The sequence below is a fragment of the Zerene cesonia genome, chromosome 4 (genome assembly GCF_012273895.1).
Source record: "Zerene cesonia ecotype Mississippi chromosome 4, Zerene_cesonia_1.1, whole genome shotgun sequence".
NCBI lineage: Eukaryota > Metazoa > Arthropoda > Insecta > Lepidoptera > Pieridae > Zerene > Zerene cesonia.
The window spans coordinates 3197599-3213722 of NC_052105.1; the positions used below are offsets into that span (position 1 = coordinate 3197599).

The 16124-nt window shown below is 32.5% G+C and overlaps 1 protein-coding gene across 9 annotated transcripts in view; it reads right to left on the reverse strand.

The window, feature by feature from the left end:
• Positions 1 to 16124, reverse strand: part of LOC119839709 (small conductance calcium-activated potassium channel protein) — a 172354-nt gene that overhangs the window by 96409 nt on the left and 59821 nt on the right. For 6 of the 9 annotated variants that reach the window (XM_038366134.1, XM_038366137.1, XM_038366135.1 and 3 more), the window contains exons 2-3: positions 11952 to 12693; positions 10675 to 10776 (exon numbers count right to left, since the gene is read on the reverse strand). In XM_038366134.1, coding sequence (XP_038222062.1) covers positions 10675 to 10776; positions 11952 to 12686 — 837 coding nt within the window. In that variant the 5' untranslated portion in view covers positions 12687 to 12693. The remainder of the gene's footprint in view (positions 1 to 10674; positions 10777 to 11951; positions 12694 to 16124) is intronic. The other 3 variants (XM_038366141.1, XM_038366142.1, XM_038366140.1) reach the window with 1 other exon arrangement.

Sequence of the window (16124 nt, forward strand, 5' to 3'; positions counted from 1 at the left end):
ATGTTATTTGCAGTTAACAATTTTCTTTTTTCTTTATTACAATATTTATGGCAAGACTAGGTATAATGAATAAATCGCGTTTAAAATTCGTAAAAAAGTTTTTAATTTCTAAAAGTTATCGCTTATTTTTTTTTTAAAAGCATTTATTTTGATGAGCGATTTTCGTTTATTAACAGTTCAAATCATATAAAATATATAGAGTATTGTTTGGTTATGTAGACTGTAACTCAATGTTAATATGCTTGTATATAGCATTATTGAATTCTATATTCTTCACTTTATATGTTTCTGAAACATATTTTATTGGTAAATTAATGTGAACATATGAATATTTCATTAAAACAATTGAACCAATTTCTCGCTTATGAAACAGTGGAACGATGCTGTTGTCGGCTACGACTGCTCTTTATAGGAATATCAGTTAGGTAAACCTGCGGGTAAGTACTAGTTCAACAACATAATTAGATAGTTGACCCTGTCTGCTATGTCTCGGCTTGCGGTAACTACACCAACAACAATACAATTATGTGTGCAGCGAGCCATAATTTGTTGTTTATTATGATAAAAGAATGCAAAGTTTAATATAGACTATTACTAAAACTTATTAGATTGGATTTTCACCACTGAAATAGAAATACTTCATTGTAACATAATTGACATCGTAATTTCTGCTATTTTTATTTTCCTTGTATGATTACAATGAATTATTTGTTTAATATACCAAAATATAACAATCACGAACAATGATCTGCAGTTTACCTTATACTCCAAGATACTTTTAAATATATTTTATTACCTACTTCTGCATTCTATCTAATATAACATCTATAAATGAATACTCAAAAGGGTTAGCATTTACATTTTAAATTATTGTGTAAATTGAGTTATTCATTAATGTATATTAGATTTATTAAAGCATTTTCCCCAATTGTATAAATTCGTTTGTTATTATATGACAATTACATGCAAGTGTCAATTTGTAATCGCTTTATTTTAACGACAAATCAATTAGATAAAATCACGAAGATCACTTATAAAGTTTCCGAAATCGCGGAGTCACCACTAACAACTACAAGAGTTAAAACAGCCAACATTTCTTTCTCTTTTTACCACCTTTTGCTATCGGCTGAATCATTTAAAAACACGTTAGTCCTTAAAGTTAATTGCAGCTGTTCAAACAGTGGTGCTCGCTGCACGTTTTTAATATTTGTTCTCAACACACGACGCAATGGCTTTCCCTCAGTCGGCAGTTTTTATGCGATAGGTACATACGCTCAGATCAGTTTATTAAAGCTTTAAATTACAACTGGCTGTATTGACTATAGTAGTATAGCTAGTTGTTATACAAAACAATATGCTTATTTTTGTTCTAAAAATAGTATATTTTTTTCGGCTTAAAAAATCTAAATCTTGCAATACAATCCGTTATATCTTTTTTTCATTTTTTGCAAAATAACAGCCGCCTGCTTGTCATCATTTTAACGCAGAAAATATGTTTAATATTAAAATATATACTTTTGCTTCTTTTCAATTTTAATCAACTAAAATTGTTTGTATTAAATACATAAGGAACTTCTAACTCGTCATTTTATGTTTCGAAACCTCGAAGTATATCTGCATTAGCTGTGTTAACAGCAGACGATTGTTCAAGGTTGTCAACATAAACTGCCTCTTCGGGTGAATTCATAGCACAAATTGGTTTGGCTTGTGTTTCGGCCTTTACGATATGAGAATAAGAGCAAAGCCTAACCTATTGTTTCAGCCAAACTCCACAAAGGGAGTAATTGTACCACTGAAATGGGAGCCGAAGGTCGTACTAAATTGTCTGGTATAAATAACTATTTTGTAAGTGAATTGGGGAACCCTGTTTGCGTAAGTACTTTTATAACTGCCATGTGTGTTGGAAATATCGTCTAATACTGAGTATCTTGTTGATTAAGTTTATATTAAATACTCTAGGAATTTTACTGTTATAATTTTTTAAATAACCCAATTTAATTATCAATAATTTAAACAATATCAAATTGCATTATAAATTTACACGAAGGTCCACGAAAATGTTACAAATATTATATTTATCCCGCTGAAGAGTCTACTCAAATTCATTATTATTTATTTTAATTATATTAACAATAATATAAATAAATACGCAAACATATAACCAAGACGAAATAACGCTTAATATATACCTCCAAGGCTAACACAGCAGTAACCTACATGCACATATCGGTTACGAATGTTTTTCTCACTATTTACGTAAATATTATTTTCGTCGTAAACCTCGCAATGTATTCAGAGATTGATCATATTGATAAGATCGCTTAAGCAATGTTAATATAGTAATAAAGTGCAGCAATAAAAGAGTACCCAGACTTGAACAATGGCGAAATATTATTAATTTTACTGTTAGTAAAAAGTTAGTAGTAAAATAGTCATATGGTATCGATTTATACATTAAAATTAAGAAATTAAGCGTAAATTATACCAAACAATAATATAAGTTGACTTAAATTTCAATATACTTCTCTTTATATGTTTTTAATTTCATAACATTACAATAATATTATTAATTTTTTTCATGTTATTGTTTATTGATATAATTTACCGATATTATCATGAAAACACGCTGCGCTTAGCGTCTTAATTAATCTATTACACACGAGGCCTGACGAGAAATGAAAAACGATTTTAAACCACATCAAATTCATATCTCAATTAAAAGTCAGCGTAAAATAATTAGGGCTTTGAATAAATAAATCCTCATACAAATGCTTACACTGCCACGTATACGCGACGACGCGAACTGACTTCAAAATTAATTACAATCAAGTATTTATGATAGAGTAGGAAAATTAACTGCTTACGTATGCATAACCGTCACAAGGGAATTTTCTATAGTGTATTATCCTTGATACTCATTGTCACATGTACATATAAATTGTACTAGCAACCTTTACTTTTGTTTACCATTATTATTACAAAGTAAGTATATAATTAATGTATGAAAATAATAAAACACTACAGAGAGAGTTCTCTATATATAAAATAAATATAATAGAGTATTTTTTTTTAAAGTCATCGTCGGCAATGTAGGTGTTGGGTCGCCATGGTAAGCGCTACAACCGACCATGAATACTTGGGCGGGCGTAGAGTAGAGTATAATGTTTATAGCAAAAAAATCCGTCAAGTGCGAGTCGAATAATTTTCTTGTTATAATTAATATAAATTTATTGTCATGGCGACATCAGAAATACAATCGCAAAAATCAATTGTCTATCTATCTCGGTTCATAAGATACAGACGGACGGACAGCCAGACAAACAGACATGCGATTAGAGATGTCTTAGTAATAGGGACTCTATTACCTTTATACCCTTTGGGTACCCTTAAAAAGGGTCATAAAGGCAATAAAAAAGCAACGTTACACTATGATGACTATGAGATAACTAAGCTTTGAATGATTGTGTTTTGTGTTTCCCTGCTTAATCATGTAAGCGGAGATATGATATTGAACCGATGCGGGATTAATGTTTGTTGGAACTTGGATGGATGTTGGTCCTGTAATGAGTTAAGGGTTTAAATCAACAAAAAATATATCACTTGATGTTGTGGCTATACATATCAGTATGTGTATTTAATATTTTATAATAATTCTTATTTTCGATATGACTTTTCCCGTTTTGTTCTATTGCAATATCTCGATAACGTTTTTTTCCCACTAAGCTGCCCGTTTTCTTCAAAATTTATTTGTTATCAATTACTCTACACAGATTTACCTTTTCGCAATGAAAATCTGTTCATTTATTTTCTTGTGTTTGATTTTACGCGAGTATTATACATTTAGAAATTAAAAACTTTTTAACACATAAGACACGAGAGAGAGAGAGAGTCTTCCCGTGACCACGCTCGCTGTAAAGTGTTCGAAACGTCGGGTTAATAATATAATGAATAAATCGCGTATAAAATCCGTTAAAAAGTTTTTAATTTCTATCTGTTCATTTATTATTTATAAGACCATCGTTTTGGCTCCGCCCAGATATCAAGATTCATTATTTATCCCAAGGGAGTATTGAGAACACGAGATAAAAAATATTCTATTACCCAAGTAAGCTCATATCCTGTCCGTGTACCAAATTTCATCAAACCCCTTCAGTAGTTTCAGCGTGACTGACTTGAAACAAACTTTCACATTTATAATATTAGTGTGAAGTATGATAATACTTTATGTATTAAAATAATTAAATTGATAACTTCGGAAGTATCGATATGCAATATGCAACGCTAAATTCAAGATCCCTTAAAAGTAATGAAAAATCTCATAATTATAACGTTCTCTGTAGTCTCTGAATTGATTTGCCATGTCACATCAGCATATTCAACGTGAGCTTGACGCTGAATGCTTTTAAATTCAATTTTATTGAAATCTATTTAAAATAAGACCAAATCGACATTTTCTATACAGTAAATCGTATGAGTTTTTCATAGCTCAGCTCAATTTCTTTTATATATGCCTGATTGTAGGCAAATATTATAAAATTTACTATTTAGTTTTTAAACCATCAAAATGTCATGTAAAAGGGAAATGTCACTCATTCACTCATTACGAAATATCGGAACCCGCAACGATAACATTTAGCAGAGTTATTTTACAATTAGTAAACGTCCATTAAGAACAGATTTAGCAATAGGGCTCCATTAAGGGCATAGGGCAAGGGCAAGGACAACTTTGTATTATGAAGGGAAATTAGAAAGGGAGATTGCATTGTAAGTCAGGTAACCAAATTTTTGAGCGCATTTCCTTCAAGATTCCTAAGACGTCAAGGACGTCTTGCAACTTCGAATGAAACTTCTGTGCTACTTGAAAGTAGGGCTCTAAAGCAGGAAGGTTGAATACGTATATTGTATGATAAGTAACAATAATAATTCCTGAGTCTGTGACGGGCATTTTCTGGGTATCTTCAACGATAAAGTGATCAGGTACCTTCTAGGGAAGCGCGCACAATCTTAGACTACATCTACACCTACCAGCAGGCAAGATGGTCAGTCAAGCGCTTCCCTATCACACATTTAAAAATACTGTTAGCCGCAGATTCGCCCGCGTGGCCTAACGAAATTTCCATGTAAACAAGCTGTGCGCCGATCACAAATGTCTTTTAAATAGGACTACAAAGAATGTAGCGAAGGACGATGAACCAATAAACCTGCGTTAAACACTATTAACCTTCAAAGCTCTTTATTAACACGTGATCAAAGTCGCAGGCAACATATAATATAATGTATATTTGTCTTTTTTATTGTACTACATCAATAACTTTACATCACTATGATATGAAACTCAAAAGTCGACTCACGGTATAGTCAACTAAATAATTAAATAAATAAGATGGGATCCTTGTTTCTCTAGCTTGTACATAGTCCATCGAGACGGTAAGTCGTGTTCAGCTAATATAATGCTCAATATAATTTCATTGTAAATAATAAAAAACGGATTTTATTTCGCTGTTAAATATTCTACGTTTTATACAACTTTTCTATTTCGTATAAGATTTACTCGAAAATATAAATAGCCGTAAATCACTAGAGAGCTTCAAAGTAAGGGTACAGATAAATTATTCAATACATAATTTTTTATTGTTTTCCACACACCATCGTAGTGTTCCGTTTCCATTACTAAATATATCACGTTTAATAATAATTTATCATGGACATATACTTATAATAAATTAAACAAAGCGTTAGGAGGTTTGTAAATAAATTATTTACTAAACTATGGACGGATTCGGTAAGTCACGTGGTGTGGTAGTCCCATACGCCCAATTCACGGGCTAGTGGTAAACAATAACAGTACGAGGAAGTGTGTCAAGGTTAGCTTTTCGAATAGACGATATGGCGTTGAGATAATGCCTCAATTTCCTGTAGTAACCCGTTATTTTTAGATTATGGGTCATTGCTGAGGGGCTCGAAGTTGTTTCGTTAATTGCGATTGTAAATGGAACTAATTATTTTAATTGTTTTATATTATTAATATGAAATAAAGCACTTAATGAAAAAATTAAAGACATTTGAATTCTTTAAATGTTATTACGTTGATGAGTCTATACAATAAAGGAATACCAAATTACAGAAGCAATAAACGACATTCTTTACGGGTTAAGTAATAAAAGTTTACTAACGTTTATTTAACATTATGTAATAAAAGTATTATGTTATCTGTGGTAAAACACTATATGATATTAACATACACAATATTTCCAACAGAACAAAGAACACTCGCTAAGAAAAACTTCACACTCCAACTGCTCTTGAACCTACTTTTTTACTTTTATATCGGCAGTACAACTTCTTATCTCTACTTAATTCAAGTAATCTCGCACGCTTAGTATATTTTATCGTTCAATCAAACTCAAGACCGTTTATTTCATCCGCTTAAAACGATTAACGCTAAAGTAGAACAATGCTTATTCGATTACGGCGAGACAAGCATTATGAAGTACTTGGACGTGGACATATATACATGATACATTTCTATTATGTATGATTGATTAGTACAATTGATTCTAGTGACGTGACTGTGACACTAAAAGATTTAAACTTATTTAAATCTTTATTAATAATCATACAATTCAGTTCAGTTACATTTGCCATATAGGTATTCTATAAGTTTAAAACAGAACTTTATTTTCAAAATTATAATTATGAAACGAGCCGACGCGGCTAACTTGCTTGCTTTACTATACCGTAAACTCTCACTAGACTATTGTAAATGTGAACCAGAATAATCAAAATCAGACCAGCTTTTCTCGAGTATTTACCAATTGATTTAAATTTACATATATTAGAAATAAACATAATAAAGTTTATAATTCTCAAAACACGAAAATTTCTATCAATATATATCTACTGCCTTTTAAATTGTCAAATTATGCATTCTATATTCATATGCTAAATAAAAACATACGCACATAATTTCCAAAGTCATGGTATAAATAGATTAAAGCACTTTTGTACTTTGTACTTATACCATTATATAACAGGTTTATTCTCGCTAAATGTCTATATAACTCCCACTAACCCAATTATTTACTAACATTCAGTGTAAATCTAATTACCACAACTAAATTAGGTGCTAAATCATCCTTTGATTAACTATCTGCATCCTATAGTGCTATCATAATTAGATCACGAGAATTCGTTGTAATGGAAGTCCTTATGTATTAGCACTTATGGGTTAGTTATGGCCCCCGATGTTGTTTGCTATTTTCACCTCAATAGTTAATAATATATAAAGTTCAAAATGTCTATTTTGTGTTATAAACCCGCCTCTAGAGTAATATCAATAATACCTACTATGCTAGAAAGTGCTACCTTATAATATAATCACATAGGTACCTACTGTCTAACCTCTATGACTATCAACCTCTATGATAGGTAGTCAGTCAGTAGTACTCAACCTTATATATTAGACAAATACTAAAGGTAGGTTCAAATATATTCTAAAGTGGGTATACGTTATTAAAATAAAATACACTTTATTCGTTGCGAGTGAAATATTATTATTTATGAGGATTCTCATTTTCCAACCGTCATAGGTTAATATGTGTTAAAAGAAATCTCCTCTTACGTGGACCTTTAAAATTTCTAACCCGCAGAGTATTATAATCAGGCGGTGAATTTCATTCCTTATTTATAAACTAGTTCTACAGTCGCACATGCTCTTTATTTACCCCAATCAAACATTTAATGGACCTCGAAATAAAAAATATCCTCGAACACTTCATCGGGTTGAACTAAGAACAATTTTTTTAATAACTCAATCGTTGAAAGGTCTTATTTTTAAATAGATTTGTAAAATCTATAACGAAAATACTATCTAAAGAGATACTTTTCTAGAAAGACGTGTAGAATTGAACATTCTATTCAGCCTTTATACGATACAAAAATGGCAGACGTGTTCAAATAATATTAACATAATCTGGTATAATAAATGCAGAAATTTGTTTGAATATAGCCGTAATCTTGCGAGGGCTAAGCGAGTTAATTTCAATATTGTTCCCTCGGGGCCGCTAGAGGACGCTGGCGCTGCATTAATCTGAGACAACTTAAGTTGCGTTTTATATACGTTAGGGCTTTAAAATCCTGAAATTCGGTCTTAACGTTTTATATAGCTCGGGAGTAGTTTGCAAAGCTAATTAAAAACGGCTATTTGCATAGTTTAGTTGATTGCTAAATTAAATGACTTTGATAAAACAGAATTCATAAGTGAAACAAAATCCTTGTAATTTACGTATAGTTCGAACGTGCAGTTTTGTTAGAACGTTCCAAAAGCTGTTTTTAATACGAATTTCTTTTTTTTGGTTATACTATTGGATAACTCCTTGATATGTAACCGGTTATGTTTATTTTAGAATTATAGATTTTTTTAGAAAATAATTTTTATTGTACAAAAGTATGATAATTATTACAAAAGAAGCATGTCAGATATATACATCAGACCAATCAAAACAATTGATAATTTACCAGGATACGCAATTATTGGAAATTGTAACACCAGCCTTGGTTCAATAAGATGCTTTAATGGGCTTAGAAATGATTGATAATTTTACCAGTCATTGATATTGGCAAGGGAGCTGTGTTAAAAATGGCGATTTATATTAGGTTTTATGTTATTATTTATTTATTTTCCTAAGACACAGTATATATATAGTTTAGGAGTCTACCGATTCATATTATATCCGTACAACTGATTTGTTTTGCCATTATTTTATAATTATCAGTCCATTGAATACTTTAATTTCTCCTCCTGTGGATCTTATGATCTTACAAGTGATCTGTATCATAGGGTATAATCTACACTATTAACCATTATGGTTGGTTTTATAATAAAGTTTAAAGGAAAAAAAATTAAGCTGGCAGGTACCTCTACGTGTTATGTTACACAAAAAAGTGATATGATTCGTTTATTCATTATTAAAAAATCATAGTCTCTATACCTAAATGTAAGCAAAAATAAAACTAAATAGATAAATCTAAGATAACCGTATGTACTTGTGCATAAAATGTATCTTTATATTGGAGATTATATGAGACATCGCTCTGGTATATTTATTTTAATCGTCCCTACCTTCTTAGCTGGGATGCTCAATATTTCGATTCAATAGCTGAATAAAACACGCTTGAATGCAACCTCGCTGCTATATTGCTTCTTTAGTAGCGTAAACGTCGTTGATGCCTTGCTCTGAGACGATCCAAGGCTGCAGTAAAGCTGCTTAGACTGTCTGCTGATATAGTGGCCAAATTTAACAGTATCTCTATATTATATGCATTTACTCGGACTGTTCTGCCAGTTAAATTAATGAAGAAAATTGAAATATAGTACAAGTTTTCATTCTTCTTCATATTCGTAAGCTTTAAAGATTTTAATGAACGATATAGAATAAGTATTGCTTATTAAGAAAAAGGATTTATAATATTTTCTATAATTTGCGTTAATATTATTATTATTATTTTGCTTACTGTATATTAAATAAACTTGTTATATCTATAGGTTTATGATAAAAATATATCAACAATTTAAACACATATATAGGAGAGCTTCTTGAAATCGAACGAAATTAGATTTCCCAGTCATGGATGGATTGATTATGTGAATTTTGAATCGAAATTAAAACAGGTTATTTTTTCTAATTTTGTTATAACCAGCAGTGTTTGATTGATTGATTCATGTAACACCAACCATCAAGTAAATCATTTAATCATATTTTAAATATAAATTATTTATATCATGAGAGATTCGCTTTATCCTAACTATTTGATTTATTCGATTTGGTGAAAAACCATAAGAGTTCAATATTAAACCCATTACAATTAGAAGACAAGAAATAAAATATAAATAGACCAAAATGCGAAACCTTAAACATATAAAGCTTAAACGCTAATTGAAAAAGCTTTAATCTTCATAAAACTGTCGCATTGATCGCGAATTGAACGATCATATAAAAACACGTTAGTGCAATCTAACAATCCATCTAAAGTGCATCGAATGCTAAATATATAAAGCGAAATGAACTTAATGTGTACGTGCTGTGTATGTGACTTGAGTTGATGTTCCCAAAGCGTAAAATAACGTTTCAACAACCCAGAACATATTCCAAATAAGATGATAGCAAAATATATCGGTTGCTGATGTTGACGAAAAAATGATATGCCATAGGCATTCGACATACAAAGCCAATTTGTCACCGTGCCAAGTGTGCAGTGATGCGTATTTCTGTTCGTATAAAATGTACCTAAATAAACAATTCATTGATGAAAAGCTACTTTGGGTGCGAGGGTAATCGGGGACATGGCAACCGTGGTCATTAACGAAGCTACAGGGACGTCACATTCGCCACTAACAAATTGCTCTGGTGATAAATCACCACAGATCGGCTGATCTTCGACTGTACAACCTAGTGTTCCGTGTCGTTATTCTAGAAGCTGAAGACTAAAGGGAATCTAATGGAGTTTCATGCTAATCACTACTGGCCGCTTAGAAGCATAGAAGCGTTCACAATTTTGACTTCGAATTTTTTTTTTTCATTCTGTAACGGTGTCGAAGAAATTTTGAATGCCAATCGTGGGAGATTGTACAGTCGATTGTGGTTGGCGGTGCATAATTGAAGAATACGAGCCCACCGTTCTAACGTAGGTCACTGTATCTCCCGTGGCCTCAGTGAATGCGCGCCTCAGTCGGGCCCGGCGAGTCTGCGACAGGGTTTGTGGGCAGAGGAGCAGCCCCTGCAGGTAAAATACCAAATCAAACAATGGATTCGTTCGGTGAGAACCTCAAGACCCTTACACAGCACTTACACCGGTTAAGCAGTCTCAACAGCTGAGAAGCGATATTCATGACGTGTTCTTTGATAAACAACGTGTTTGTACATAATAGTGGTTGAAGTGAAGCTGGGGCTTATTAAAATGACGGTGATTTGTGTCGAGTCAGTTCCGTAGGACCGTGAGGTAGCAAGAACTGGTAGATATACGAGCTCAGGAACTATATTACTAATTAAATATGTTTATATTAATAATTAAATATGTCTAAACATAGATCAGTTCCCGAAGAATGTTGCTGTTTACGCATCGAACGACATCCACAAGTTGTATGATGACGATACTCGAAATTGTTAGTCAAAATGTTTATACGACATAATAAGATGTACCTTAAACGAGAGGGATATCATTACATCTATATAAATATTTATAACTGATTCAATCAAATAATAAATTCCAATGATACATTATTATTCTAAAAAACAAGTAAACGGCAACGTTTCAATTACCTATTCAGAATTTTGCTGAAAGTAAAAACAACAGTTTATATTTATTCACTCATTTGATATGTTTAGAACAACGAAGTTACTACATCTGCGACTAAATTGTAAATGTACTTAAATCTGTTTACTAAATATTATAGGTTCCATTTTATTTTATCAGTTTACTAAGTAAATATACTCAACCAATTATACAGATGTTTCCTCGAGGCAACTCACTTAGCAATTTAATTAGATTAGCTTCTGGCCACAAAGATACAGATTGTGACATAAGGTCAAATTTCATTACAGCTGGTTTTTAATAGACTGGAAACACTAACATTACTCTATTTATTTTTCATTGATGAATAACCGATGAAATAAATATTAATACGACTGCAAATTTTATTGAATCATATATATTTTTACTATTAATAAACTGTAAGAGAATGAACGCATTATAATATTATTTATATTTTTTTATTATTAGAATGTAAAGACGCTGTGTGTTAAATGTGTAATCGCAAATTCTACAACTGACAAACATTAAAATATGCTGCTTACATAGGTACAACTATAAGAAAATATTTTAGTTCAAAAAGTATAAACCGACCATCTAGTAAGCAAGCTACTACTAACACCATCTACACAATGAAGCCTTACCTGTTTGAAGGGTCGCATCCCTCCGTTAATACGGAGGGAGTCAGCTGCGATGCCAGCGATTCCATCGCCTGGTTCCCGTAGTTGCCGCAGGGAGGCGCTAGGGTGGTGGTGGCTATGATGAGCACAGTGCGCCGCGCATGCGCTAGACTCCGGCTGGGAACTTTGCCGAATGATTCTGTTACTTGACGCGGGTAGCAATAAGGCTGGAGGTTGAATGACGGGGCATGTACTGACGGCGTGTAGAGAACTGCACCCGCACGGGTAGTGCAAAGCTGAACGAACGCTTTCCCGCGATACAGATCGCGCTAGTTGCAACGCTGATATTGGCGCCGTTGACTGCCTCCGTTCGCAAACGCGACATCTATTGTACGAGTGTGGAACTAGCTGGCATGTAACAGAACCTCTGTGGGAGCACGTTGCGATTGGGGATACTAAAGTTTGCGGGCGGTCCGCTTGGTCTCTACATTGCAATTCTATGTCGGGAACGCTTCTAGTCGTCCCATCTTCTACTCTTATGGAGGCAGCGCTTTCTTCGCTTCCAGGTCCACCAGATAACTGTGGTCTCAGATGGGTTGTGCAGTCCTGTCTTTGTAGCACTGGTTTGACAGTTCTATTTTCGTTGGGCACGATGACTGTTACTGAAGGTCCTGATACAAGAAGACTCGCCGTCTCATCGCTGCTTCCATAGCCGGAATTAGTAATGGCTTCTGTACTATCAGTTGTGGGTACAGACATTTTTAACCTGTAACAAAAATAATGCATGATTTTTATTGTGTTAATTTGCCGCCTGGTACAAGAAACTTCTATGATTAATGAGCACTTTAACTTTCTTAATATAATCATGTTCAGTAACACGTCAGAGCAATAATTGCATATTTCTTAACCTAGGTAGAAACTAATGAAAAAAGTGTCATAATTTATGTCTTGTCATTATTTTTAAATTGCAAAAGTTACTTGAAAGTTACATTTTAAATACCTATTTCATCCTAGCATGGAGTTTTATCTTTACTTAATATTATAAAAAAAATATTTTGTTTGAACGCACTAATCTCAGCAACTGGTGGTCCTATTTGAAAAATTCTTTCAGTGTTAGATTGCCCATTTTTTGAGAAAGGCTATAAGCTGTATATGTACCACGGGCGAAGCCGGGACGGACCGCTAGTCGTGAATCAATTTTATAAAATTTTATGCTTTATGCCATGTTGAATATTTTTTTCAGGTCTCAACTTAGTACATTGTAATGTATTACAAACAAACCTCCACATTCGGTAAATTTATAGAAATTATATTTTCGTATTTCTCATATCAAAACAATGAGTTGGCCAATTAACATATAAAAATACTCAAATAATATTTATTTCCAGCCGTTGAAAGAATCCTTAAACCGTAAGTGCGTCTTGTCATCAGCAGACGATGAGAAAACTTGTATTGTAGAAGTGAAAAAGTTAAGTGGTACTTATTTCATACTACGTAGCTGAGTTTGAATTTTATACAAAAAGAGGCTCTTGTATGCTGCGTAATTTTATAATTTTAATTTACAGGTGCTCTCCCTCACCCTCCTTTTCTAAAATGTTTCTCTTATTATTTATATGGTAGTCTGGAAGAGATCGCTAGCTAGCGATAAGACCGCCTTTTGTACATATTCTCTCTTTTGTTTGTGTTTATCTATGTTTTCCTGTAAATTCTTGTGTGCAATAAAGTGTTATCTATCTATCTATCTATCTAAGTTTTAAATCTAAGTATTTAGGGTGCTGATAGACTAGAACATTAATAACATTATATCCAGTGTCGCTACTTTTTAAATTTATCGAAACCCATTTCGAACATGGTTTCACTAAATATTTTATGACCTATAACCTATAACTCCTTTTTGTTTATTCAACGGGCGTATTCCTGTAAGTTCACCATTTCTACCAAAAGTAAACGTTGGGTATAGTAAAATATTACAGATAAGAACGTTACAATGTCAAAGGTTCAACAAATACTTTAAGAAATCTTACTTCCTACTAATATTATAAATGCAAAAATTTGTAATGATGTGTGTGTGTTTATTACTCTTTCACGCAAAGACTACTGAACCAACTGCAATGAAATTTGTTGAAATTTGTTACGTAGATAGCTGGACAACTGGAATAATATACAACTTTTTATCTCAATATTCCTACGGGATACGGACTAACGCGGGTGAAACCGCGGGGCGCAGCTAGTACTAAATAAAAGCAAATATTTTGCTTTTTGCTTTTATTCCTAGAATTATTCATATTTTTGTATATTATGTTAAAGAGTTGTGTTGAAAATTCAAGGAGACATTCAATATTACCTTCAATTATTCGGACGGACGCCTCCTAGTGACGTCAAATTTGTGTTTATAATAGTTTTTTCACGTTCATCTATTTGCATAAGGTTTAACTACGTTACAAAGCAACGATCGAGTTACATGTGAGGATAACTGTAGGCGCGTAGACACGTCGCATCAATAAACAACTGCCTCAACAGTAAATTAAATTATTAAGAGCAATAAAAAAAGGCAAGTTGACGAAGATTAGTGCAACATTGGTTTTAAATTTACATTACTTGCTGGGCCCCGAGGTTGGTCAATAAATGGACTATTCAATCATTAATGTTTTCTGTTATATAGTGCCGAGATTAGCTCTATATAACTGAGGTGAGCTTTATATCATTACAAGTATATATTTTAAATTATTTCAAAAAACACGCGGGGTCTCATCAAAGCATTTTGATGACAATAGAGGATTATTTTATAAATATATTGACATTTTTCTGAAGAAAAGCGAACAATACGATGAGTCGTTAATTATAACTTACACAAAAGATATTCATGGCGAAAAATGTGAAACACAAAAAGGTGAATTAAAGCACAATATTTTGTATTTGTTATTTGAATCAACCTCCGTTTTTCCGAACATTGTTTTGTTAAGGAAAACAAATTGGAAAAAGGTAATAAGTTGTTAATGGAATTGTATAATGCTCGGAAAGGCTTTCGTGTCCTTTAATGGTTCTCAGACTTTCAAAAAACAATAAACATAAAACGAAGTTTTGATTAACGACGTTTTACTACCAAAATTAAGTTTTCCGCTTAACGTTTAGAACGTTTTCTTTTTTTTTAATAAGGCATGCTTCGGTACCAGGTCTCTAAAAGGAAAAATCTATGAAAATAAAAGTAACGTTCGTTTTATATTCTTTTCATCATAATTATTGCGTATGTGTAAGATACCTACCTACATAATATTTTGTTTAAATGTACACTGAGTTCTTCACTCGCTTGCACATAAGGATAATTGTTCTTACAAAAGTTTATAAAGTAGGGTACCCCTAATTTGAGTCAAATTTGCTCCAAAAAAAATCATAAAAATCAACAGAATAATATTTATGTAAGACCAGACTGATATTATTAATGTGAACGTTTATTTGTTTAGATGTTTCTCCATCAATCATGCTGAATGGATTTTGATGAAATTTGGTGTATAGGCAGGATATGGGCTGACTTAGGTGATAGGATACTTTTTATCTCTATTAGTGGCATCCTTGGGACAAAACAGGAATGTTGATATTCGGGTGGAACCGGGACGAGCTTATAATTAGGAATTAATTCGTAATCGTTTTTAGGACTCTTCTCGTTTCTTCTTATACAAATACACGTATAACCATTACTGCAAATTCACATACTATTGCATGTTTAACTGCCAAGGACAAAGATGGTATGGTTTTATGTTACTTACTAACGTCGTACAAACCATTTGTTTTTTTACTCTCATAATCAACAGTAACCCGACAGATAATTTGCAACGGTTAGCAATGGTTAGCAACGGGATAATACACTGAAGTGTCGTAGCATCAAGGGTTTAGAAAAATTCCATGAAAGACAAAGAAAACATATTATTTGTTTTATGATTTGTGCATTTTTATTCTAAACTCATCATACGACTTCTATTAGATCTCTGATGTCATTGCATCGTTTATGCTATATATTTTACATAATTATCATTATATATTCATTTGCATTTTTTCATTCGAATGTATTAACCGAAACTATAAAACTCAACGTTCCACAAGCAAGTGGTTAAACCGTCAAGTGAAACCGGTGAGTGTCTCACTGAAACACCATTATTCTCGAAATAATGGCCGCCATGCTATAAAAACTGCAATATAAGG